This window comes from Blennius ocellaris (genome assembly GCF_963422515.1).
Source record: "Blennius ocellaris genome assembly, chromosome: 24".
In the NCBI taxonomy this organism is placed as follows: Eukaryota; Metazoa; Chordata; class Actinopteri; order Blenniiformes; family Blenniidae; genus Blennius; species Blennius ocellaris.
Window position 1 is genome coordinate 7,938,827 of NC_137673.1, and position 23,980 is coordinate 7,962,806.

The following is a 23,980-nucleotide window of genomic DNA, read 5'->3' on the forward strand; positions in this document are numbered from 1 at the left end:
AATTGTTGAGCAAACACAAACTCTGGATAAACTCCACATTGATTGTAGGACGACGGACGAGGACACGCGCTGTCCGCAGCACACAGAGGGACGTTTGTCACGCCAGAAGGTCAAAACTTAAGGATTTAAAATGGAAACGAACCAAAAAAAAAAAAAAATACATTGTTTTCTGCCTAGCAACAAGTGATGCAAAGAGTTTAATTTGACCTTATTTTGTCCGTTTTCATCGTTTATTAGCCTGAATTCACAGTTTATTGCAGTTTTCACACTGCATTTGTCGGTTTTAACATTTTCTTTGCTGCTCTGATCATCTATTTGTCCATTTTCACAATTTATTTGCCTGCATTCAGGGTTTTTTTCTCCCTGTTTTCACATTTTATATGTCTGTTTGTCAGACGCCTCCATTGGTGTGTGAATGTATTAATGATGTAAAGCACTTTGGGACAAACATCTGTAAGCTGCTCTATACATAAATCCTATTACCATATAACATTTTTTTGGTCTGTTTTCACATTTTCTTTGCTGCTTTCATGGTATATCGGTCTCTTTTCACAGTTTATTTGTTTTTTTCAAACCAAAGCCTCTGGGCGAACTGTGGTCCTCTGCAAACGTTATGATCACTTTTCTTTTTATTTCATTTGAAATCAAAATAAGAAGGTTAAACACATTGAAATGCATTTTAGATTGGGATGAGAATCACAGTTTTAGGATTAACGGATAAGAAGAAAGCATTTTTACAGGCCTTTAAAAGACTTGCTCTGTTGATACCGTTTCCTCTGGACTGCACGAATTTGTAGTTCTTGGAGCCCAAAAGTCAAACCTTCTAACTGTTTAATAATCTACTTGACCTGCAACAATGGAGAGATTTAATGTTTTGTCATCGCAGGCTTGTGGAGTTTGCTTTTCTTGCTACAGATCGCCACCTTGTGGCAAAATCGGATCATTGAAAAATGTTCTGTTGACATTTTTGCCATTGATTTCGACTTCGGCACTTCATGCGCAGCATAGTGCATTGCTGCAGATTATTATACATAGTATGATTATATCAGGATCACATAAATGTGGATTGTTCGATTGCAATACATTCTTAAAATGAGCCACTTATAACACGGAAGGAAATGCTGCAGGCGTGTGACGTAACACTGAAAATTGAACATTTATACATTCTTTACAAATCCCTTCACCTCTCGGGCTCGAGTATAGGCAGTGCATTCCGTATTTACTAATTTAGAACGCTATTCTTTTTAAAAGCATTCGTTTACTGTCGTCTGCGCTAGCAAACGCGTTGCCGACATGTTTGTCCTACTTGAGCCACCGTAGTCACTCCCAATCATGTGACGCTTATAAAAAAATGTCAACATTAGTGTTAGCACTGTGTTAATCTTACAAATTCCGCGTTCTGTCTGGACAGAAACGAACGTAAATCGGCGCTTTTCGTGTCGGAGTAACACCTCGATGTGTTTGCATTTTCTCGTACAGGTGGGTTTATCTCAACGGCGATTAAGCTGGATTTATATCAGCGGAGCTAATGCTAATGCTACTCTCGCTCCGAACATCTCGTTTTATGAGAGTGACTCTGTTTTGAATTGTCTTTTATAACATCCTGTTTGTTTGTTTTACAGGATGGCTGTACCTCAGACTGGCCAGTCCTCTCTTGTGCACAGCTTGTCCAAACTCCTCAGAAATAGTGGTAATGTTTGCAGAATACTCTCCATCCACGTATCTTCTATCTGGCTCCACTCATATTCACGTTCTTTGACTGAAGTTAGTCACCAATTCACCTCAAAAGTGTGTTTCTGGACGTTGAATCTCATGCACGCGCAGGGAGAATATTAAAACTGAAGGACGAGGCCCACAAAGCCCAAACGAGACTCATCCAGTAATCTGCGTTTGTTGTTGTTTATGGTTTAAATTAGTGGGGCAGCTTTAATAGTGTCGTACTATAGAACCGTGTCGAGACCACAATTTTAAGGTCTTGGTCTCGGCCCCTGAAAGTCTTGGCCTCGTCTCTGTCTTGGTTTTTTTTTTGTCCCCCTTTTGTCTTGGTCTCGACTCAGACTCGACCCCGTAAAGTCTTGTCTTGATCTTGGTTCTGTCTTGATTTTGGCCCCTTTAACTCTTGGTCTTGGTCTCAGCTTATTAAATACTTGGTCTTGGTCTTGACTGAGTCTTGGCCATTTAAATTCTTGGGTCTTGGGACGTTCTAGTCTTGGTCATGACTTGGTCTTGAACCATTAAAGTCTTGGTCTTGAGATGATCTGGTCTTGGTTTTGTCTTAGACCCTTAAAGTCTTGGTCTTGTCTGGGTCTCAGGCCCTTAAAGCGTTGGTCTTGACTTTGTTTGGAAGGTTGTGGTCTTGGTCTTGAGATGCTCTGGTCTCGGTCTTGTCTTAGACCCTTAAAGACTTGGTCTTGACTTGGTCTTGGACCCTTAAAGTCTTGGTCTTGGACCCTTAAAGTCTTGGTCTTGGGATGCTCTGGCCTTGGTCTTGACTTGGTCTTGGACCCTTAAAATATTAGTCTTGTCTTTGCCTTGGGATGTTCTGGTCTTGGTCTTGACTTAGACCCTTAAAGACTTGGTCTTGGACCCTTAAAATATTAGTCTTGTCTTGGTCTTGAGATGCTCTGGCCTCGGTCTTGTCTTAGACCCTTAAAAACCTGGTCTCGGACCCTTAAAATATTAGTCTCTTCTTGGTCTTGGGATGTTCTGGTCTTGGTCTAACCCTAACCCCCCCCTCCTCCAGGTGACGTGGTCCTGGACGGCAGCAGCACCCTGTCCTTACCGGCCGCCAGCCTGCAGCAGCTGACGCGGCTCTTCGAGCAGCACTTCCAGCCCCGGGGCCAGCAGCACGGCTTCCTGGCTCTGCCCTCGCACCCGGCCGACACCGCCGCACTGCTGCAGCTGCAGTTCCTGTTCGACGTCCTGCAGAAGACCGTCTCCCTCAAGGTCGGGCCACCCACCGGGTGGGGTGGGCCTTCAGGATCAGTAAGACCCCACCGCGTCATCCACCTTAACATTTCGGTTTCATGTCTCCTATCTCGCAGCTCGTCAACCCACCGGGGACCAAGGTCCAGTCCGTGGTGAAGATCTTCCCCTTCAAGTCTCTGAAATGTTTGGAGGTGACGTGAAAACTCTTGGTTCTTTTACACCAATTCAGGTTTCTTTGTCTGGATTTTTTTTGTAAATTTTTTTTGCTGCTTTCACAATCATATTTGTTAGTTTCCCCGGTAACGTCTTTTCTTTCCCCACCAGCTAAAGCGAATCCCTCCGCACTGTCTGGAAGGCCTCCGAGGGATCTACTCCCAGCTGGAGGTGTTCACCTGCTCCAAGAGCCTCAGCTCGCTCGAGGTAAAGCCTCCGTGACGCTCGTCCTCCTCTGACGGCGGCATTCCGTCTGCCGGGCGTTTCGTCTGCCGGGCGTTTCGTCCAACGGGCGTTCCGTCCAACGGGCGTTCCGTCTGCCGGCGTTCCGTCTGACGGGCGCTCCGTCTGACGGGCGTTCCGTCTGGCGGGCATTCCGTCTGGCGGGCGTTTCGTCTGACGGGCGTTTCGTCTGCCTGCGTTTCGTCTGCCTGCGTTTCGTCTGCCGGGCGTTTCGTCTGACGGGCGTTTCGTCTGACGGGCGTTTCGTCTGACGGGCGTTTCGTCTGGCCGGCGTTTCGTCTGCCGGCGTTTCGTCTGCCGGGCGTTTCGTCTGCCTGCGTTTCGTCTGCCTGCGTTTCGTCTGCCGGCGTTTCGTCTGCCGGCGTTTCGTCTGCCGGCGTTTCGTCTGCCGGCGTTTCGTCTGACGGGCGTTTCGTCTGACGGGCGTTTCGTCTGACGGGCGTTTCGTCTGACGGGCGTTTCGTCTGCCGGCGTTTCGTCTGCCGGGCGTTTCGTCTGCCGGGCGTTTCGTCTGCCGGCGTTTCGTCTGCCGGCGTTTCGTCTGCCGGCGTTTCGTCTGCCGGCGTTTCGTCTGACGGGCGTTTCGTCTGACGGGCGTTTCGTCTGCCGGCGTTTCGTCTGCCGGGCGATCCGTCTGCCGGGCGTTCCGTCTGCCGGGCGTTCCGTCTGACGCCGTTTCGTCTGATTTTCGCAGGAGCTCCTCTCGCTGTGCGGCGGCGACCTGAGCTCGGCGCTGCCCTGGCTGGAGCTGCACACGCTCAACTTCAGCTACAACTTCCTCGCCGGCCTCGATCAGTCGCTGGTGAGCCGGGGGCGCGCCACTCGCCCGTCCCATCGCCCCGTCCTCCGCTAACTCCCCAACTCTCGCTTTCCAGAGTCTGCTGAACGTCCTGAAGTCTCTGGATCTGAGTCACAACAAGATTCAGGAGTGCGCCGAGTTCCTCAAGGTACGGTATGACGCCGACGCTAACTCTCTCTCGCGCGATGCTCGCGTATTAAACCGCGTCCATTTTTCAAACCCCCCCCTCCCCCCCTCAGCCCCTGAGCGAGCTGGAGCACTTGAACCTGGGCTACAACTGCCTGCAGAGGGCGCCGGCGCTGGGCCCCGGCGCCAAAGCCAAGCTGGTCACGCTCATCCTCCGGAACAACGAGCTGGAAACCATCAACGGTACAGGAACACAGTTTTTTTTTTTTTTTTTTAATTCCTCTCTTTTTATTTGCACATAATCGGGATTATACCGCAGAATTGCAAGATGATGAAATCAAAGCGTGCAGGAGAGGGGTGGAAAAAAGGAGGGATTGATTCAAGATTTGATTCACGGCTAACACGTTCATGCTTCGTGTGCTAATAAGAAGCGGCCGGCGGGGTTTAAGTCGGGTCACCGGAGTGGAAAATCAAGACAAGCAAGGCAGGAGCACAGAAGTTGTTCATGTGTGAGGAAGGGAGGAGAGATAAAAAGGAGAGTTTCAACATTTTATTTCGATAATTTAGCCTGGGGGAAAAAAAAAAAAAAAAGAAACAGCCAATGGAGAATTTAAGTGATTTACACAATAAAGCATGATTGGAGGTTTGTGTGGTACGGAGCTCCGGACTCCAAATCTGAAATCCAGCTTTAAATCGTGGCCTCGGATTATTGTTTCAAGGCCACAAATGATTATTTTGATGCCACAAATTGCCATTTCATCTGAAATGACTCAAATTTTGCAGCCACAAATAATTTTATAACCACGAATTGCTATTTCGTGGCCACAAATGGCCAGAAATGAGTATTTCTTGGCCACAAATGATTACTTCATAGCCACAATTTGCTTTTTCGTAGCCAAAAGTTGGTCGCAAATGATTATTTTGTCGCGGCAGATTATTATCTAATGGCCACGAATTATTATTTCATGGCCAGAAATGACTAGTTTGTCTTAAATTACAATTTAATTGCCATTTTGTAGCCACAAATTGCCATAAATTGCTATTTCCTGGCCACAAATTACTTATTTGCAGTCATAAATTGCTATTTCTTGGCCACAAATGATTAATTTGCAGCCACAAATTGCCATAAATTGCTATTTCTTGGCCACAAATGACTAATTTGCAGCCATAAATTGCTATTTCTTGGCCACAAATGATTAATTTGCAGCCATAAATTGCCATCTTGTAGCCACAAATTGCCATAAATTGCTATTTCTTGGCCACAAATGACTTATTTGAAGCCACAAATTTCCATAACTTGCTCTTTCTTGGCCACAAATTACTTATTTGCAGCCATAAATTGCTATTTCTTGGCCACAAATGATTAATTTGCAGCCATAAATTGCCATCTTGCAGCCACAAATTGCCATAAATTGCTATTTCTTGGCCACAAATGACTTATTTGAAGCCACAAATTGCCATAAATTGCTATTTCTTGGCCACAAATTACTTATTTGCAGCCATAAATTGCTATTTCTTGGCCACAAATGATTAATTTGCAGCCATAAATTGCCATCTTGAAGCCACAAATTGCCATAAATTGCTATTTCTCGGCCACAAATGACTAATTTGCAGCCATAAATTGCTATTTCTTGGCCACAAATGATTAATTTGCAGCCATAAATTGCTATCTTGTAGCCACAAATTGCCATAAATTGCTATTTCTTGGCCACAAATGACTTATTTGAAGCCACAAATTGCCATAAATTGTATTTCTTGGCCAGAAATTACTAATTTGCAGCCATAAATTGCTATTTCTTGGCCACAAATGACTTATTTGAAGCCACAAATTGCCATGAATTGCTATATCTTGGCCAGAAATTACTTATTTGCAGCCATAAATTGCCATCTTGTAGCCACAAATTGCCATAAATTGCTATTTCTTGGCCACAAATTACTTATTTGTGGCAAAGTGTTCACACAAAGTTCCACCATCATACCCTTTTTTCGAAAAACTTGACTATCCCGTGTCTCGGAACACCGTTGTCATGGAGACGAACACAGGAAACGCGCTTTATTTTCACGTGTTCAAGGCCATCGGACACACACACACGCACACATCCTGCGTTTTTCTTTCTGGCAGTAATTCACATGGTCTCGCTGTTCAGGAAGTCGGTCTTGGATGTTTTGTTGCTCAGCGTCTCTTCCCCGCACGGCTGTCCTCTCTCAGGTGTGGAGCAGCTGTCCTCGCTGCGGCACTTGGATCTGGCGTACAACCTCCTGCTGGAGCACTCCCAGCTGGCGCCGCTCTCCTTGCTGCACTGCCTCAACACGGTACGGGGGACACTCGTCCAAAACTGCCTGTCCGCAGAGGGCATCCACATATTGACATTCATGTCCGCTTGTCCACGTGGGACGTGTCGTTTTTTGCAGTTGACCCTGGAGGGGAACCCGCTCTACTTCCAGAAAACCCACCGCACCTGCACCGTCCGACATCTCTCGCTGAAGGCCGCCAACCTCAAAGTGAGCAGAAGTGTCGCCTCGGCGCGTTCGGAATTTCCGCGTAAATCATCCAGAGCACGCCGCGGTGCGAAGACGTCCACTTCCACTTGTAACAGGCCGGCCTGCTTTGTGTCTCGTGAAGACCTGTGTCTCTTGATGTGTCTGAACTGGAGCCTGAACAGCACTCCAGACTCTCACAGGCCTCTCCTCTTGACGGATGTCCACTGCTTGTGTTCTTTAACTCCACTAAGCTTCTCTTTCTTTTTTGTTTTGCAGTTTAAACTTGACGGAACAACGTTGTACTCGTCCGAGCTATCGGTAAGAATCATTGTCCGTCGCATCAGTGATTTCCAACCGGGAGCAAAGATTCATGTTTTTTTTTTTTTTATGGGTGTGCCATTATTTTATGTCTTGAAAATATGTGAGTCTGGACTTCATTGACTTCTATATACTGTTTAAAAGGTTCTTTGATTTTCTCTAAAGTACCCTCGCAAAATAAGCAGCGGCAGAATAAAATGGTGGTGCGTCAGGCTAAAGGGAAAGATGGAAAAGTAGACCATTGCAAAAGTCCTTGTAAACAAGAGTAAAACCCTTCAAGTCAAGATTAAAACCCTTCAAGATGAGACGAAAACCCTTCTAGATCAGAGCAGCACCCTTGAAACAAACGCAAAACCCTTCTTGACAAGAGCATAACCCCTCTAGACAAGAGCGAAACCCTTCTAGACAAGAAGACAACCCTTCTAGACAAGAAGACAACCCTTCTAGACAAGAAGACAAACCCTCTAGACAAGAGCAAAACCCTTCTAGACAAGAACAAACTCCCTTCTAGACAAGAAGACAACCCCTCGAGACAAGAGCGGAACCCTTCTAGACAAGAAGCCAACCCCTCTAGACAAGAGCAAAGCCCTTCTAGACAAGAGCAAACTCCCTTCTAGACAAGAAGACAACCCCTCTAGACAAGAGTGAAACCCTTCTAGACAAGAAGACAACCCCTCTAAACAAGAGCGAAACCCTTCTAGACAAGACAACCCCTCTAAACAAGAGCAAAACCCTTCTAGACAAGAAGACAACCCCTCAAGACAAGAGCAACACCCTTCTAGACAAGAGCGGAACCCTTCTAGACCAGAGCAAACTCCCTTCTAGACAAGAAGACAACCCCTCTAAACAAGAGCAAAACCCTTCTAGACAAGAAGACAACCCCTCTAAACAAGAGCAAAACCCTTCTAGACAAGAAGACAACCCCTCTAGACAAGAGCGAAACCCTTCTAGACAAGAAGACAACCCCTCTAGACAAGAGCGAAACCCTTCTAGACAAGAGCGAAACCTTTCTAGACAAGAGCGAACGCCCCTCTAGAGTAGAGAGAAACCCGTCTTTCATGTTGCACGATGACCAGATTGATCAGATAAAACAGATTCTCGGTGTGTCTTATCTGAACACCTCCACAGGTTCTGCCTAAAACCGGCCAGAACGTCGTCCAGATCTACCCCCTGCCGCCGGTTGCCACGGCGTCGGAGCGTGGTACCCACGAAGTGTCCAGCGGGGCCGGAGAGCTGAGCGACAGCCAGTCTGTCGCCGAGGTGGTGGTGGTGTCAAGTTTTCGCAAGAAGAAATCTAGAGTAAGACAAGAAAGAAAAAAGAAAAAAGTCTGCGTTTTAGTGCGAGACCCAGATTCGCCGCAGGAAATGAGGTGACTGGTTGTGTTTCAGAGTAAGGTGAAAGTGCGGAGACCGAGCATATCCGAGCCCAGTGACACGGATTACGTACCCAGATCATATTCGTCCTCGCAAGGTTCGGTTAAAATCCCAAGCGTTGGAACGTACAAAAAAAAAATCGCCCCACTAAATTCTGCGTTATTCCTCCGTCAGCCATCGTGCTGCCGCACAAGCAGGAGATCGAGCGCATGTCGAGCTTCAGGGATCAGCTCGGGGAGGACTGGCTGCGATATCAACACCACCTCGACGTTGCCGCCGCGGCGCCACCCGACGCCGGCCCGGCCCGCGCCATCGCCAACGGCGTCGGGAATCCCTCGCCAACGCCTCCCCTGGACCCGCCGCCCGATCCTGATCCCGTCCCCTCCCCCTCCCCGGAAGCCGAGGTGGAGGCGTCGGAAAAGGACGGCGAGCCGGAGGCGGACTCCACCCTGCGGTGGCCCGGCCACAGCGCCCGGCCCGCGGACTCCACGCTGGAGGAGAGCTTGGCGGAGCGGAAGAAGAGCTCGCCGCAGTCCAGTCCGGTTTCCCAGCGATCCGGCAGGGCCGCCGGCGGAGATGCCACTCAGGAAGAAGAGGATCTCGGCGGTAAGACCCCTTCAAATGAAAAACCCTCCCAGAGACGTTTGATTCCTTTCATCTTCTTTCCTTTCATCTTTTCTTTCTTCTTTCCTTCGTCCCTCTCAGTGGACCTGTGTCATCCTCTTCTCGTGGGCGTCGTCTCCGACAAACGGCAGGGGACCGGCGGTGGCGGCGACTCTGGGGACCACGGCGAGGTCTTCCTGTGCGTCAAACAGGGCCTGGTGCTGGAGGTGGACGTGCAGTACGGCCGCGAGCGGCGGCGTCTGGAGCTGGACAGCCTGGTGCGGGTGGAGAGGACGGAGGACGCCTGGACCCGAGAGGTGAAGAATGCAGTGAGAATGCAACTTTTTGAAAACCGCTCCGACTTTATTTCCGTGGAGATGGAGGAGAACGCAACTTTTAAAAAAGGGCTTTGACTCCGTTTCAGTGGAAATGGGGGAAGCTCCTTGTGCCGTCTGTCTACGTGAAAAGTGCAACTTTTAGAAAAAGATCCGTCTCCGTGGAAGCGGGGGAACTTGCAACTTTTTGAAAATGCTCCATCTCTGTGGAAACGGGGTAAAATGCAACTTTTTCTTCTGACTCCGTTTTTATGGAAATGGAGAAACTCAACATTTTGAAAACACTCTTCTGTGAAAATGGGGTGGGTTACACACACACGCAACTTTTTGAAAATGCTTTTACCCCATCTCCATGGAAACAAGAGGGATTGAAAATTTTTGAAAATGCTTTGACTCTGTCTCCGGGGAAATTGGGTGGGGGTGGGGGGGGGGGTGGGGGGGGTGAAAGCACAATTTTTTGAAACCACTGTTGCCGTAAAAATGAGGGGAAATGCAACTTTTTGAAAATGTTTCGGCTCCGTTTCCATGGAAACTCCTTTCTCACGAAAGCATACGCGCAGCCAATAGCGCCAGCCCGTGGCCATATATGCTATCGCTCCATCCTTTTCTGCGTTTCCGTGGAAACGCACCTCCGCCTGCACCCGGAACGTGGCGAACGGCGGCCACTCCAGTCGCGCAGCCACATTTAACTTTTGTAACTGTCGTTTCAGGGGACGGAGGAGCTGCTGCCGTCCGCCGAGCTCCACTTCGACTACATCAGCAAGGAGAAGCGGCGGCGGCGCTACGTCCTGCTGGACGACGACCCCGCGGCGCTGCAGGCAAGCATCCCCCCCCCCGAAACCCAACGCCGGGATTCACACACACGCATGCAAATACACAACACATGCTTCACGGGCCGGGTCACGCTCACGATGGCGGGGGCTGTTTTGTTTTCATAAGTTAACCACCCCCCCCCCCCCCGCCCCCTCCACCCCCACCCCCCTCCAGCAGTACAGCCTGTACCATGTTTACTACCTTGTTTATGATTGCGGCCTCCTTCTATTGCACAACAGCAGAGCACTGCCAGGCGTAACAGCAGCCAGCGTGTCATTATTTTCCTGAAGTGGGGGGGGGTGTTGTTGAAACAGCAGAATGAGCTTGTGAGTGCATTCCCATTGATGTTTTTATTAGGGACCTCAGCGAAAGTGGCCCGGCCAACGGCAGGTCCCTTTTGGAATTCGCACGCCGCCGACAAGTGGGTTAGGGTTAGCTCGGATAGCTCGCGGCCCGTTAGCATGCTAACAAACGTTGTCCGATTGAGCTGAAATTTGGTAGGTGGCCTGATGGGAGAAACAGCTTTTTGAAAAACGCTTCGTCTCCATGGAAATCAGGGGGGGAAAATCGCAACTTTTTAAATGTGCCAGGGACTCTGTTTCAATAGAGATGAGGGTAAACGCAACTTTTTGAAAATGCTCCATCTCCATGGAAATGAGGGGGGGAATCACAACTTTTTTAATATACCAGGACTCCGTTTCCATAGAGATGAGGGTACACTTTGACTCGGTCTCCATGGAAACGGAGGGAGATGCCATGTTTTGAGTAACGCTCCCAACTCCATCTCCATGGAAACAGGCGAATCACAACTTTTCGAAACCAGTCCGAAACTGTCTCAGTGGCAACATTTAAAATAGTCCAGGACTCTGATTCCATGAAAATGGGGTAAAACGCAACTTTTTTAAAACTCTCCATCTCTATGTAAATGTAGAAACAGCTTTTTGAAAAACGCTTAGTCTCCATGGAAATGAGGGGGGGGAAATCGCAACTTTTTAAATTTGCCAGGGACTCTGTTTCCATAGAAATGAGGTCAAATGCAACTTTTTGAAAATGCTCCATCTCCATGAAAATGAGGGGGGAATCACAACTTTTTAAATGTGCCAGGACTCCATTTCCATGAAAACACACAACTTTTTGAATATGCTAGGACTTTGTCTCCGGGCGCTGCGGTCACGAATCACTAGCTAATTAGCTGGTTTTGACGCCGTTTTTTCAAAATAAAAGTCATGAAAAAAAATGTTAAACTTAAAATAATTATCATTAACCGGTCTAGAGGATCGTGGCCACCCGACGGGCTTGAGCGAGGTCCTAGCCAACGCTGCTTGCAGCTTTAATTAATAATTTATTTTTTTCTCCAACCCCCCCCCCCTCCCCCCCCAGGCTCTGATTGACATCCTGTCGAACGTCGCGGAGGAAAACCGGCGGCGAGACGCGGAGCTCTGGCCGAGCTGCGTCGGCCTGCAGTGCCTCCGCTGCAGGTCGGAGTTCACCCGCCGGGCGGAGGGGGAGGAGGAGGAGGTGGAGGAGGAGGGGGAGGGGGAGGAGGAGGACGGGAAAGGTGAGAGCGATGATTCAAGCGTCTTATGCCAGTTGAACGGAGCGAGGCTGTTTGTTCTATATGTTGCTGCATGTTGAGCAAAAGTATGAGTGCGTCTATTTGAATTAGCCTCATATTTGAGGCTAATTGGCGACTAAATCTAGTAAGCTAACCTCAACGCCATGTTGTCCGGGTGTAAAAACACTGAGAATCTGTAAGACTTTGATCAAGTAAATAAATAAACCTTATTTGTTTTAAATGATCTCATCATGAAGTCAATTTCTGGGACGATAAGTCGCCTGTGGGTGAGTGTAATTTGACACTAGCCTCACTGTGGTCTCTCTTTCATCTGATAATTCCAAAAGGAACATAGATTTTTTTTTTTTACAATAAATCTAAACTTGCAAGTTTCCCCTTCAACAAGTAAGATTTCTTCACAACCAGGCGTTGCAAATTGGTGGAAGGTTTTTGTTAATTTTCCCAGAAAGTTTCAGGTAAGTTTCCTGGGAAATGTCTGGAAAGTTTCTGGGGAATGTCTGAAAAGTTTCATAAAGGTTTCTGGGAAATGTCTGGAAAGTTTCCGGAAGGTTTCTGGGAAATGTCTGGAAAGTTTCCGGAAGGTTTCTGGGAAATGTCTGGAAAGTTTCAGGAAAGTTTCCGGGAAATGGCTGGAAATTTTCATTATAACCGATTAAGTTTTGTCTGCATTGTGGTTTGTAAAATATATTACAAGATAATGTCTTTAAAACTAAGTTCCCCTCATAGAGCAAACTTCATCTTGGTAAATTCATTCATTCCAGACATTTCCCAGGAAACTTACCTGAAACTTTCTGGGAAATGTCTGAAAAGTTTCAGGAAGGTTTCTGGGAAATGTCTGGAAAGTTTCAGGAGGGTTTCTGGGAAATGTCTGGAAAGTTTCAGGAAAGTTTCCGGGAAATGTCTGAAAAGTTTCAGGAAGGTTTCTGGGAAATGTCTGGAAAGTTTCAGGGAAATGGCTGGAAAGTTTCCGGGAAATGGCTGGAAAGTTTCAGGAATGTTTCTGGGAAATGTCTGGAAAGTTTCCAGGAAATGTCTGAACATTTTCAGGAAGGTTTCTGGGAAATGTCTGAAAAGTTCCAGGAAGGTTTCTGGGAAATGTCTGGAAAGTTTCAAGAAAGTGTCCAGGAAATGTCCGGAAAGTGCCCAGGAAATGACTGGAAAGTTTCCGGGAAATGTCTAGGAACTTTCAGGAAAGTTTCTGGAAAATGTCTGGAAAGTTTCAGGAAATATTCCAGGAAATGTCTGGAAAGTTTGAGGTCAATTTCTATGGGACGCTATGCTGGGAAATTTTCATTCTAATGGATTGTTTTGTCTGCATTGTGATTTGTTAAATATATTACAAGATAATGTCTTTAAAACTAAGTTCCCCTTTAAGAGCAAACTTCATCTTGGTAAATTCATGCTTTAGGCCCGTTTTGTCATATAAATTCCCATTTATTCCCACGGAAAGTTTCCACCTTTGAAAGACATGGAGACGTTATCCGTTTTCGATGGATTTTCTATGTGGAGTTTACTTGTTTTCAACCACAATCCCCCCCTAAAAGATGCAAAAATGACAGGAGTAAACAAGATTTCTTTCTTTTGCTTCATATCTGAATCATCTCAAATGACACACACACACGCACACACACACACACACGTTGACTTTGGTGGCTCCACCTCTGACGCAGTGTTGGTCTGTAATCTTGAGCAGATAAAACCTCCCCGCCTCCATCCAAACCCCACATTAACCGCGACCTGCCCGGACTCGTACTCGCACGCCGCGCCGGCTTGGTCCAACACATGTTTTCATTCCCCCCCCCCCCCCCCCCCCCCGAATTTGCTCCGTTTTGTTCAAAAAATTTCAGGCTTTGTTTTTAATCTGCACATGCCCCGAGTTTGTTTTTCTGTGGCTTACCAAGCTATATGCCTGCAGAATCACCCCCCCCCCCCCCCCCGAAAAAAAAAAGAAATGAAAGAAAGGAGTGGATTTCCTTTGAGGATCATAATGAATTCTCTTCTCAGAATGAAATAATTGATGGTTTTCAGACCCGACTTGTTGCTTTTAAACACGATTTGTTCCGAGAAAAACTTTCAGTAATGCTGAAAAAACCCACCAACCTCTTATGAAAGGTTTTTTTTCTCCTTTTTTCTTTTTCTCTTTTCTCCTTTGTAACATCTTATTTTTTTTCCTTTTAGCTTTTCTCTATTTCATTCCTTTTTCCTTGTTGCCTTTTTTATTTTTCTTTCTTTCTTTCTGCATATTTTTCTTTCTTTTTTGTCCTTTTTTACACTTTCTTTTCTTTTTGTCCTTTTTCTCTTTCTTTCTTTTCTTTTTGTCCTCTTTCTTTCTTTCTTTCTGCATAGTTTTCTTTCTTTTTTGTCCTGTTTTACACTTTCGTTCTTTTCATTTTGTCCTTTTTCACTTTCTTTCTTTCTTTTCTTTTTTGTCCTCTTTCTTTCTTTCTGCATATTTTTCTTTCTTTCTTTCTGCATATTTTTCTTTCTTTTTTGTCCTTTTTTACATTTTCTTTCTTTTCTTTTTGTTCTTTTTCTCTTTCTTTCTTTTCTTTTTTGTCCTCTTTCTTTCTTTCTTTCTTTCTGCATATTTTTCTTTCTTTTTTGTCCTTTTTTACACTTTCTTTCTTTTCTCGTTTGTCCCTTTTCTCTTTCTTTCTTTCTTTTCTTTTTTGTCCTCTTTCTTTCTTTCTTTCTGCATAGTTTTCTTTGTTTGTCATTTTTCACACTCTCATTCAATCTGTCCTTTCATTTTTGTCCATTTTCCCAGATGAAGTAATGACGTGATTTGAATACGTCTCCAGTTTTTTTAGGGTTTTTTTTTAGTGGTGATTTTTTTTTTTTTTTTATCATTATTTGTTATTTTCACCTTTTGATATCAACTCGGCTTTTAAAACTTGTTTTATTGAAACGACTGAGACCAATGTTAGAACTGTTGGTCAATATGATCAGTACCTGTGTGAATAAGACTTGTTTTTAATAACTTTCTGTTCTGAAAACGAGACTTTCTGATTTTGTTTGTTTGTTTTTTGTTTTGTTTGTTTGTTTGTTCAGGGAAAGCTGACATTTGTCCAGAGTGTGGGAGTGACCACGTGGTCCAGGTCGCCGTTCAGTCGGCGCCGTACAGCAGCACCCCCGTCCACGACTCCCCGGGGCCCGACGGCGAGGGCGGCCGCCCGGACTGCGGTCGACGGCGTGGGCGGCAGCCCCGTCCCGGACGCCGCCGCCGCTGCCAGCGAGGAGAACGAGTTCGTCACGGCCCAGGGCAGCTCCTTCTTCATCGGAGACGGGCGCAGCCTCGGGAAAGAAGAGCTCGCCGGGAGCTACAGCTACACCGCCGCCGCTACCCCCGCCGCCGCCACCGCCACGGCCACGGCCACGCCACCGCTAGCTGCACGGGCCAGCCCTGACAGTGAGTGATCGCCACTTTCGTGCAACTTTAACTTGGAACGGAACTCTTTGATTATGCTAAGGGCTCCGTTTCCATGGAAACGTGGCAAAATGCAACTTTGAAAAAAAAAACCTCCATCTCTATGTAAATGTAGAAACAGCTTTTTGAAAAACGCTCCGTCTCCAAGGAAAAATGCATCGTTTTCAAAACACTTTGACTCGGGTCTCCATGGAAACGGAGGGAGAGGCCATGTTTTGAGTGACGCTCCAACTCCATCTCCATGGAAACAGGCAAATCAAAACTTTTCAAAACCAGTCCGAAACTGTCTTAGTGGCAACATTTAGAATATTCCAGGACTCTGATTCCATGGAAATGGGGTAAAACGCAACTTTTTAAAAATTATCCATCTCTATATAAATGTAGAAACAGCTTTTTGAAAAATGCTCCGTCTCCATGGAAATGAGGGGGTGGATCGCAACTTTTTTAAATATACCAGGGACTTCCGTTTCCATAGAGATGAGGGTACACTTTGACTCGGTCTCCACGGAAACGGAGGGAGATGCCATGTTTTGAGTAACACTCCCAACTCCATCTCCATGGAAACAGGCGAATCACAACTTTTCGAAACCAGTCCGAAACTGTCTTGGTGGCAACATTTAGAATATTCCAGGACTCTGATTCCATGGAAATGGGGTAAAATGCAACTTTTTGAAAACATGCCATCTCCATGAAAGTGGGGTAAATGCAACTTTTTGAAACCCTCCAACCCTGTCCCTGTATAAACGGAGGAAAATGCAACACTTTGAATATAAGAGTCCTCCATTTCTGTGGAAATGCGGAAAAACGCAACTATTAGGAAGGGCTCTGACTCCGTCACCATGGAAACCAAAGACACGTGCAACTTTTGAAAACCACTCCGTCTCCCTCAAAACGGAGGGCAATGCCACGTTTTGAAAAATAAATAAATAAATAAAAGCCCCGAATCAGTCTCTTATGAAAACAGGGAAAACGCGGCACTTTGAAAATGGTCCGACTTCATCCTCCGCGGAAAACTTTTTTGAAGTTTTGCCCGTCCGCTGCGTCATCTGCGGTGCGAACGGCAGCCAAAAAAAAAAAATCTCCACGTTTTTACAAGGCCCGGAAAACCAACAAAACCGACATCCGAAACGCTTCGTAATCCTGACTAACGGCAGTAAAACCAAACAAAAACAAAAAAAACAAAATAAAAAACAAAAAAAACCCTAAGTGGTATTTTATTACTTGGGATTGGAACGGTGCGGTGTCTAAACGCTTTACGTCGGCGCATAAAGACCGATTTAGGTCTTAATTGGAGAGACGGGGGGGGGGGGGGGGGGGGGGTGTGAGTTTTGGGAAACCATCTGTCCACATCTGTCCAAATCTGTCCGCCGTCTCCAAACGAGGCGCATGCTAAAACAAGCCTTCCAATCTGCCTGCAAGCGAGGCAGATTGGAGCGAGAGTGGTAATAATAGCTTTCTCCGGTTGGGGTTTTTTTTTTTTTTTCTCCTGCCGATACAGTGCAGCCATTGTGGCTCACACACACACACACACACACACACACACACACACACACACACACACACACACACCTTTCACCCAAATCAAAGGCTTTGTTTTGGCCCGTCAGTCCCGATCAGCCGTAACCCTTCATCAACGTTTCAAATCTCTCCCTCCGCCGGCTTTATTGCTCTTTAAATGCCTTCCTGCATGAGGGGCTGTTGGCGACGGCCGCCGTTCATAAAAGCCAAGAAATATGTCAGTGCCACCCCCCCCCCCCCCCCCCCCCCACCCCCACCCCACACGTACCCCTCCCTCCCCCGGGGCGGCTGCCAGGAAAACTTCGCTTTAATGCAAGATATCATTTGATGGGATCAACAAAGTGGCCAAAACAAAACAATTTATTGATCCAGTCCGAGACCGACTGAGCTGCTTTCAGCCCAAGTGCTAACGGCTCTTAAACTAAACCAGCCGTTTTAAAACTATCTGTGGTTTTTTTTTTTCTTTTTCTTTTTTTTTTTTTTTTGGGTGTTTTTTTTTCCAGGAATTAACTAACCCCCCCCAGATCATTACAGTTTGTACTTTTTGTAGCTATTTGTTTATTAATTTAATTTAATTTGTAATTAAGTAATTAATTAATTAGTATTTATTTAGTTACATTTTGAATAACTTTTTTATTGTTTTTTTTCCCCCCATAATAAAAAAAAAAACCCCAGATCATTACAGTTTGTACTTTTTGTAGCTATTTGTTTATTAATTTAATTTAATTTGTAATTAAGTAATTCATTAATTAATTTGTATTTATTTAGTTACATTTTTAATAAAAAAAAATATTTATATATTTATTTATTTCCCCAGGAATTAAAAAAAATACCCAGATCATTACAGTTTGTACTTTTTGTAGCTATTCGTTTGTTTATTTAGTTTCATTTGTAATTAATTAATTAATTGATTTGTATTTATTTAGTAACATTTTTAATCAATCAAATTTTTTTTGTTGTTTTTTTTTGTTTTTTGTTTTTTTTTCCCAGGAAATTAAAAAAGATCATGAGGTTGAACTTTTTGTCGCTATTTATTTATTTAAATGTTTAATGTATTTATTTATTTATTTATTTAGTTAAATGTTTAATGGATTTATTTATTTATTTAAATGTTTGATCTATTTATTTATATGTTTTCTTTTTCCCCAGGAAATTAAATGTAATCCCAATATGTCATCATAGCTTCTTCTTCTTCCTCTTCCTCTTCTTCTTCCGCTTCTTCTTCTTCTTCTTCTTCCGCTTCTTCTTCTTCTCCTTCTTCTTCTTCTTCTTCCTCTTCCTCTTTTTCTTCTTCTTCTTCTCCTTCTTCTTCCTCTTCTTCTTCTTCTTCTTCCTCTTCTTCTTCTTCGCCTTCTTCTTCTTCTCCTTTTCCTCTCCCTCTTCTTCCTCTTCTCCTTTTCCTCTCCCTCTTCTTCTTCTCCTTCTTCTTCTTCTTCCTCTTCCTCTTCTTCTTCGCCTTCTTCTTCTCCTTCTTCTTCTCCTTCTCATTCTTCTTCTTCTCATTCTCCTTCTCTTTCTTCTTTTTCCTCCTCCTTCTTCTTCTTCCTTCTTCTTACTCCTTCCTTCTTCTTCTTTCTTCTTCTCCTACTCTTTCTTCTTCTTCTTCTTCTCTTTCTTCTTCTTCTTCTTCCTTCTTCTCTTTCTTCTTCTTTCTCCTTCTTCCTTCTTCTTTCTTCTTCTTCTTCTCCTACTCTTTCTTCTTCTTCTTCCTCCATCTTCTTCCTTCTCCTTCTTCCTCCTCCTCCTTCTTCCTCTTCCTCCTCCTCCTTTCAGACTAAATTCTGCCCCATTAAAGATTTAGAGTGTCTAAAGGTTGAAGAATTGTCCTGTTGCCAAACTGCTCCTCTCACCACAGTGATGTATTGATTTATTGATGTATTGATTTATTGATGTATTGATGTATTGATGTATTGATTTATTGATGTATTGATGTATTGATGTATTGATGTATTGATTTATTGATGTATTGATGTATTGATGTATTGACCTGCAGGTGAGCTGGACCTCCTGTCGGAGGACTACGACTCGGTGGACCATCGGCTCAAGCTCTTCCTGGACGTGGAAGTTTTCGAAGAGGAAGACGAGGAGCTGCGCTGCTTCCTCAAGGTCGGTGTGAGAGTCCAGACTCGCCGTTATAAAACGTTTACGCAAAAACAACTGGCACTCAAACCTGAATTCCAATGAAATCGAGTCACTTTTCTGAAGTCCTGTTTCCATGACAACGTTCGGAAAACGTTTCCCCAGAAAGGGCAGAGACGCAGAAAATAATGTGGTTTGCAAGTTCTACTTTCCTCCGTTTCCATGGAGACAGAGTCATGCCTCTTTCAAAAAGTTGCGTTCTTCCCCATTTCCGTGGAAATGGAGTCAGACCATTTTTAAAAAGTTTCCATGGAGACTGAGTCTTACCGCCTTCAAAAAGTTGCGTTCTACCCCATTTCCATGGAGACTGCAGTTGGAGTATTTTCAAAAAGTTTCACCTCGGGATACCTTTTCAAAAAGTTGCTTCCTCAGTTTACTCCGAGCACCGTTGTCGAAACACAACGAAAGTTGCGTTCTGCCTTTGGAAAGCGTTGTGTCAAAACCTTTGTGTGTTTTGCTCCGCTTCTATGGAGTAAGAGTTGGACTCCTTTCAAAAAGTTCCACCCTCTGAGCCATTGTCTCTTCGCCCACCCAAACTGTTGCATCATGGGTGTTTTTCCACCCTGGCAGAACAAATATTTATCACGGCTCACGCACAGTAGCAGCGTCTCGGAGAGGTGGCGTTTTTTTTTTTTGTTTTCCGCCGTAGCGGTTTTAAAAAGTCCCTGGGCCCTAACTTTTAAAAGTCGCTCCTCTCTCCGCCGTGCCGTTTCACGCCGTCATCAGTAAATCTCCCAGGAGTCAGCTGGGCTCCTCTTCCTCCTCCCCTCCTCCTCTTCCTCCTCTTTCGCTTCCCTCCTCTCCTCCTCTTCCTCTTCGTCCTCTTCGTCCTCTCCTCCTCCTCTCCCTCCTCCTCCTCCAAACTTCTTTTCTTCATCAAATAAAGAAGGGATCTTAGAAAGAAGGAAGAAAAAGAGAAATAAAGAAGAAAATGATGGCCGGTGTCTTCTCCCTTTTATCCTTTTGTTTTTGTTTTTTTTATTTTCCCTGGTTTGTTTTCACATTTTCTTTTCTTTTTCACCCTTTTTTCTTTTTTTTTTACTTTGTTTTTTCTTTCATTCTTTTTTCCTTCCCCCTTTTTTCTTTCCTTTTTTTTCCCTTTTCCCTTGTTTTCTTTTTCATTTTCTTTTGTTCCTTTTTGCTTGTATTCTTTTTCACCCTTTTTTTTATTTTTTGTCTTTTCTTTCATTTTTCATTCTTTTTCCTTTGTTTTTTTCCCTCTTATTTAGTTTTTTCTTTTTTCGTTTCTTTTTTTCACTTTCCCATTTTCTTTCTTAATTTTTCATTCTTTTTTTCCTGTTTTTTCTTTCTCCTCCCCCATTTTTATTTGATTGTATTTTTTCCCCCCTCCTTTTGATGAAAATTACGACAATTTGAAAACGCCACCTTAGTTTGTCCTTTTCAAAAGTGTTGTCCATTTGTTAAAAGTACATTTTTAAAATAAATTCCACTTTAGTTTTTCTTGACATTCAAGCATTGGATAATCTGCCATCGCTGTTAGAACGAGGATTATTTTATTAAATGGCAAACACACGACAATCTTCCACGGGAATGTGACTTTAGTTTTATTGATTTATTTTTTCAAAACTTCTCTTTCTCTTCTAGATGTCGGCGGTGAAGTTCGGGGAGCCCGGCGAGGTTCCCTCGCTCCTGGTCGTGGTCAAACCAGCGCATCTACTTCCTGGAAATGACCTCGGATGCAAAGTGAGCGAAGCTCTGATGTGTATTTTTGAATTCACAAAGCGAAGAAATGCCCAGTTTAAAAAAAACAAAAAACGGTTTTCCTTCCGGACATGACGACTGAAATAGAAGTCGAAATGAGATTTCGTGGCCATAAAGTCGTCGTGTTTCCCTTTAAATGATTCATTTGTGGCCATTAAATGTACATTTCAGGCCATTTAACATCAGTGTGGCCTGGAGATAATCATGTGTACATATAAAATACTCATTTGTGGCAAAGAGATAGAAATATGAAACAATAGTAACATTTTGTGGTCTCAAATTAATTTTTGTGATCTAAAATTACTATTTCATGGCCTCAAATTAGTATTTTGTCACACCAAGTTTGTATTTTGTGACTTCAAATTGGTATTTTATGGCCTCAAGTTTGTATTTCATGTCCTCAAGTTACTATTTTGTGACTTCAAATTAGTATTTTGTGGCCATAACTATATATTTCATAACCACAAATGAGTATTTTATGGCCTCAAATTAGTATTTCATGGCCTCAAATTAGTATTTTATGGCCTCAAATGAGTATTTTATGGCCTCATTAGTATTTTGTGGCCTCAAGTTTGTATTTCATAACCACAAATTAGTATTTTCTCACCTCAAATTAGTATTTTCTCACCTCAAATTAGTATTTCATGGCCACAAATGAGTATTTTATGGCCTCTAGTTTGTATTTCATAACCACAAATGAGTATTTTCTCGCCTCAAATTAGTATTTCATGGCCTCAAATGAGTATTTTATGGCCACAAGGATGTATTTTATGGCCAGAAATTAGTATTTTGTGGCCTCAAGTTTGTATTTCATAACCACAAATTAGTATTTTGTGGCCTCAAATTAGTATTTTGTGGCCTCAAATTAGTATTTTATGGCCTCAAATTAGTATTTTATGGCCTCAAATGAGTATTTTATGGCCTCATTAGTATTTTTGTGGCCTCAAGTTTGTATTTCATAACCACAAATTAGTATTTTCTCACCTCAAATTAGTATTTCATGGCCACAAATGAGTATTTATGGCCTCTAGTTTGTATTTCATAACCACAAATGAGTATTTTCTCGCCTCAAATTAGTATTTCATGGCCTCAAATGAGTATTTTATGGCCACAAGGATGTATTTTATGGCCAGAAATTAGTATTTTGTGGCCTCAAGTTTGTATTTCATAACCACAAATTAGTATTTTGTGGCCTCAAATTAGTATTTTGTGGCCTCAAATTAGTATTTATGGCCACAAATGAGTATTTTCTCGCCTCAAATTAGTATTTTATGGCCACAAATGAGTATTTTCTCGCCTCAAATTTGTATTTTATGGCCTCAAATTAGTATTTTATGGCCTCAAATGAGTATTTTATGGCCTCATTAGTATTTTGTGGCCTCAAGTTTGTATTTCATAACCACAAATGAGTATTTTCTCACCTCAAATTAGTATTTCATGGCCACAAATGAGTATTTTCTCACCTCAAATTAGTATTTCATGGCCACAAATGAGTATTTTATGGCCACAAATGAGTATTTTATGGCCTCATTAGTATTTTGGTGGCCTCAAGTTTGTATTTCATAACCACAAATTAGTATTTTCTCGCCTCAAATGAGTATTTTATGGCCACAAATGAGTATTTTATGGCCTCAAATGAGTATTTTGTGGCCTCAAGTTTGTATTTCATAACCACAAATTAGTATTTTCTCGCCTCAAATGAGTATTTTATGGCCACAAATTAGTATTTTCTCGCCTCAAATTAGTATTTTCTGGCCACAAATGAGTATTTTGTGGCCTCAAATGACTATTTCCTCGCCTCAAATTGCTATTTGTCGCGGTGGAGCTCCAGTCGTGCGTCCGGGACATGTCGACAGGTTGAGCGGACTGAAGTCCTCGCTGCCTGGCAGCAGGTTCTTGAGCGTTGTGCAGGAAAGCGCCCGCGGCGCTCCCCCCCGGGTTTTGGGATGTGGCGGCGGTTGCGTAACCGGCGCCGGGGTTTTTGTGGGGGTCACATCTTGCGAGCACATTTGCGAGGAATGGTGCGCTCCCGACAGGGGCCACCTGGGCGACTGGCTGCGGACGAGGGCCAGCACCCGGTCCTGGAGCTGTGCTGCCTGGAGGTGGGCCTGGCGTCGCAGACCATCCACATGGAGTTCGGCGAGGCGGGGGGCGGGGCCTACACGCTGCTGGTGAGGGACAGCGGCCGCTGCAAGCGCTTCTTCGCCGCCCTGACAGGTAAAGAGAGTGAGAAAACCCCCCCCCAACATACTTGAAACATCTGAAAGATTATGTCTGTCCTGTATAATTCTGTCAATTCTGACATCTCTGCTTGTAATACGTTTTTATCGAACAGATACCACAGCTTTTTATTTATTTATTTATTTATTTTTTGTGTTTTTTTTCTTCTTTGTTTTTTATGTCCTTTTGTTTTTGCTTTTGTGATTATTTTGGTTTTTGCTCTGTTGCTGCTCAGGCTGGTTTAATCTCGTGGCAGTTGGAAAATATTTAGATCACTGTGATTACTGTATTATTGAAAAGGAAAAAAAAAAAAGTTAGAGGGAGTTTTTCCTTTCCACGGTCGCAAACACACCTGCTTGCTCTTGTGGATATGTTGGGCTTTTCTATTTTCTCTATAAAGCAAATTGGAATGACTGTAATGTATTTACCCCCCCACCCCCCCCCCCCCCCCCCCCCCCCCCTTCACAAACGACTACTTTACCATATGTCTGCTTTTCGTGACGCAAATTTCAGACGAAGTGAGGCCTGTGTCGTTTTCTGCCGTTTCGCTCCCCCTGAATCTGATAAGACAAATGAAAAAAAAAACAAAAAACAAAGAACAAGTTCGATTTTTTTTCGCCCGGTCCGTCTCCGTCCCGTTTTCAAGAATTTTTCTTTTTTTTTTTCCCGAAAATCTAACCGATAACCCCTCTCAAAAAAGAACGAACCTCATGCGTCCTCTCAACTACAACAACAAAAAAAAAAAAAAATACCACAAGTGGAATGGACGCTGGCCGGGAGAGGGAGGAAGGATGTGGTTATAGGGGGGGGGGACAACTTTCTGGAACTCCGAGCTTCGTTTGTTTTGTTTTTTGTTTTTTTTTTTTCCATTATTGGAACGTGACAGATAACAGGACTCTGTTTGTTCCTCGTTTACTGAAAACGGAGGCTTAACGACGGGCAGCTTTTGCTTTGGAAAAAAGCTTGGAACATCTAAAGGATCTAACCCCCTCCACCCCTCAACCCCTCAACCCCCCCCCCGTCTGACGTGTCAAACATCTCTGCGGTGACACAGACCAGAGCAGAAGCGGGTTCCTCGACTCGCTTTGGGGCAACGCTCGCCGCCGCGGAGTGTCGGGACGTTTGTCAAACCCGTTAGCCAGCGA

At 44.3% G+C, this 23,980-nt stretch overlaps 1 protein-coding gene across 1 annotated transcript in view; it reads left to right on the forward strand.

Annotated features, from left to right (window-relative positions):
- The first annotated feature begins 1,338 nt into the window (after window positions 1-1,338).
- stk11ip (serine/threonine kinase 11 interacting protein) overlaps window positions 1,339-23,980 on the forward strand; it is a 31,024-nt gene continuing 8,382 nt past the window's right edge. Inside the window, 25 exon segments of the mRNA XM_080520180.1 lie at window positions 1,339-1,479; window positions 1,623-1,690; window positions 2,744-2,946; window positions 3,045-3,119; window positions 3,253-3,348; window positions 4,079-4,186; window positions 4,260-4,331; window positions 4,423-4,552; window positions 6,519-6,622; window positions 6,722-6,811; window positions 7,067-7,108; window positions 8,237-8,407; window positions 8,498-8,579; window positions 8,657-9,088; window positions 9,188-9,402; window positions 10,131-10,238; window positions 11,614-11,751; window positions 12,255-12,264; window positions 14,861-14,953; window positions 14,955-15,218; window positions 18,748-18,860; window positions 20,499-20,552; window positions 20,554-20,597; window positions 22,652-22,686; window positions 22,689-22,832. Coding sequence (XP_080376306.1) covers window positions 1,624-1,690; window positions 2,744-2,946; window positions 3,045-3,119; window positions 3,253-3,348; window positions 4,079-4,186; window positions 4,260-4,331; window positions 4,423-4,552; window positions 6,519-6,622; window positions 6,722-6,811; window positions 7,067-7,108; window positions 8,237-8,407; window positions 8,498-8,579; window positions 8,657-9,088; window positions 9,188-9,402; window positions 10,131-10,238; window positions 11,614-11,751; window positions 12,255-12,264; window positions 14,861-14,953; window positions 14,955-15,218; window positions 18,748-18,860; window positions 20,499-20,552; window positions 20,554-20,597; window positions 22,652-22,686; window positions 22,689-22,832 — 2,890 coding nt within the window. The 5' untranslated portion in view covers window positions 1,339-1,479; window position 1,623.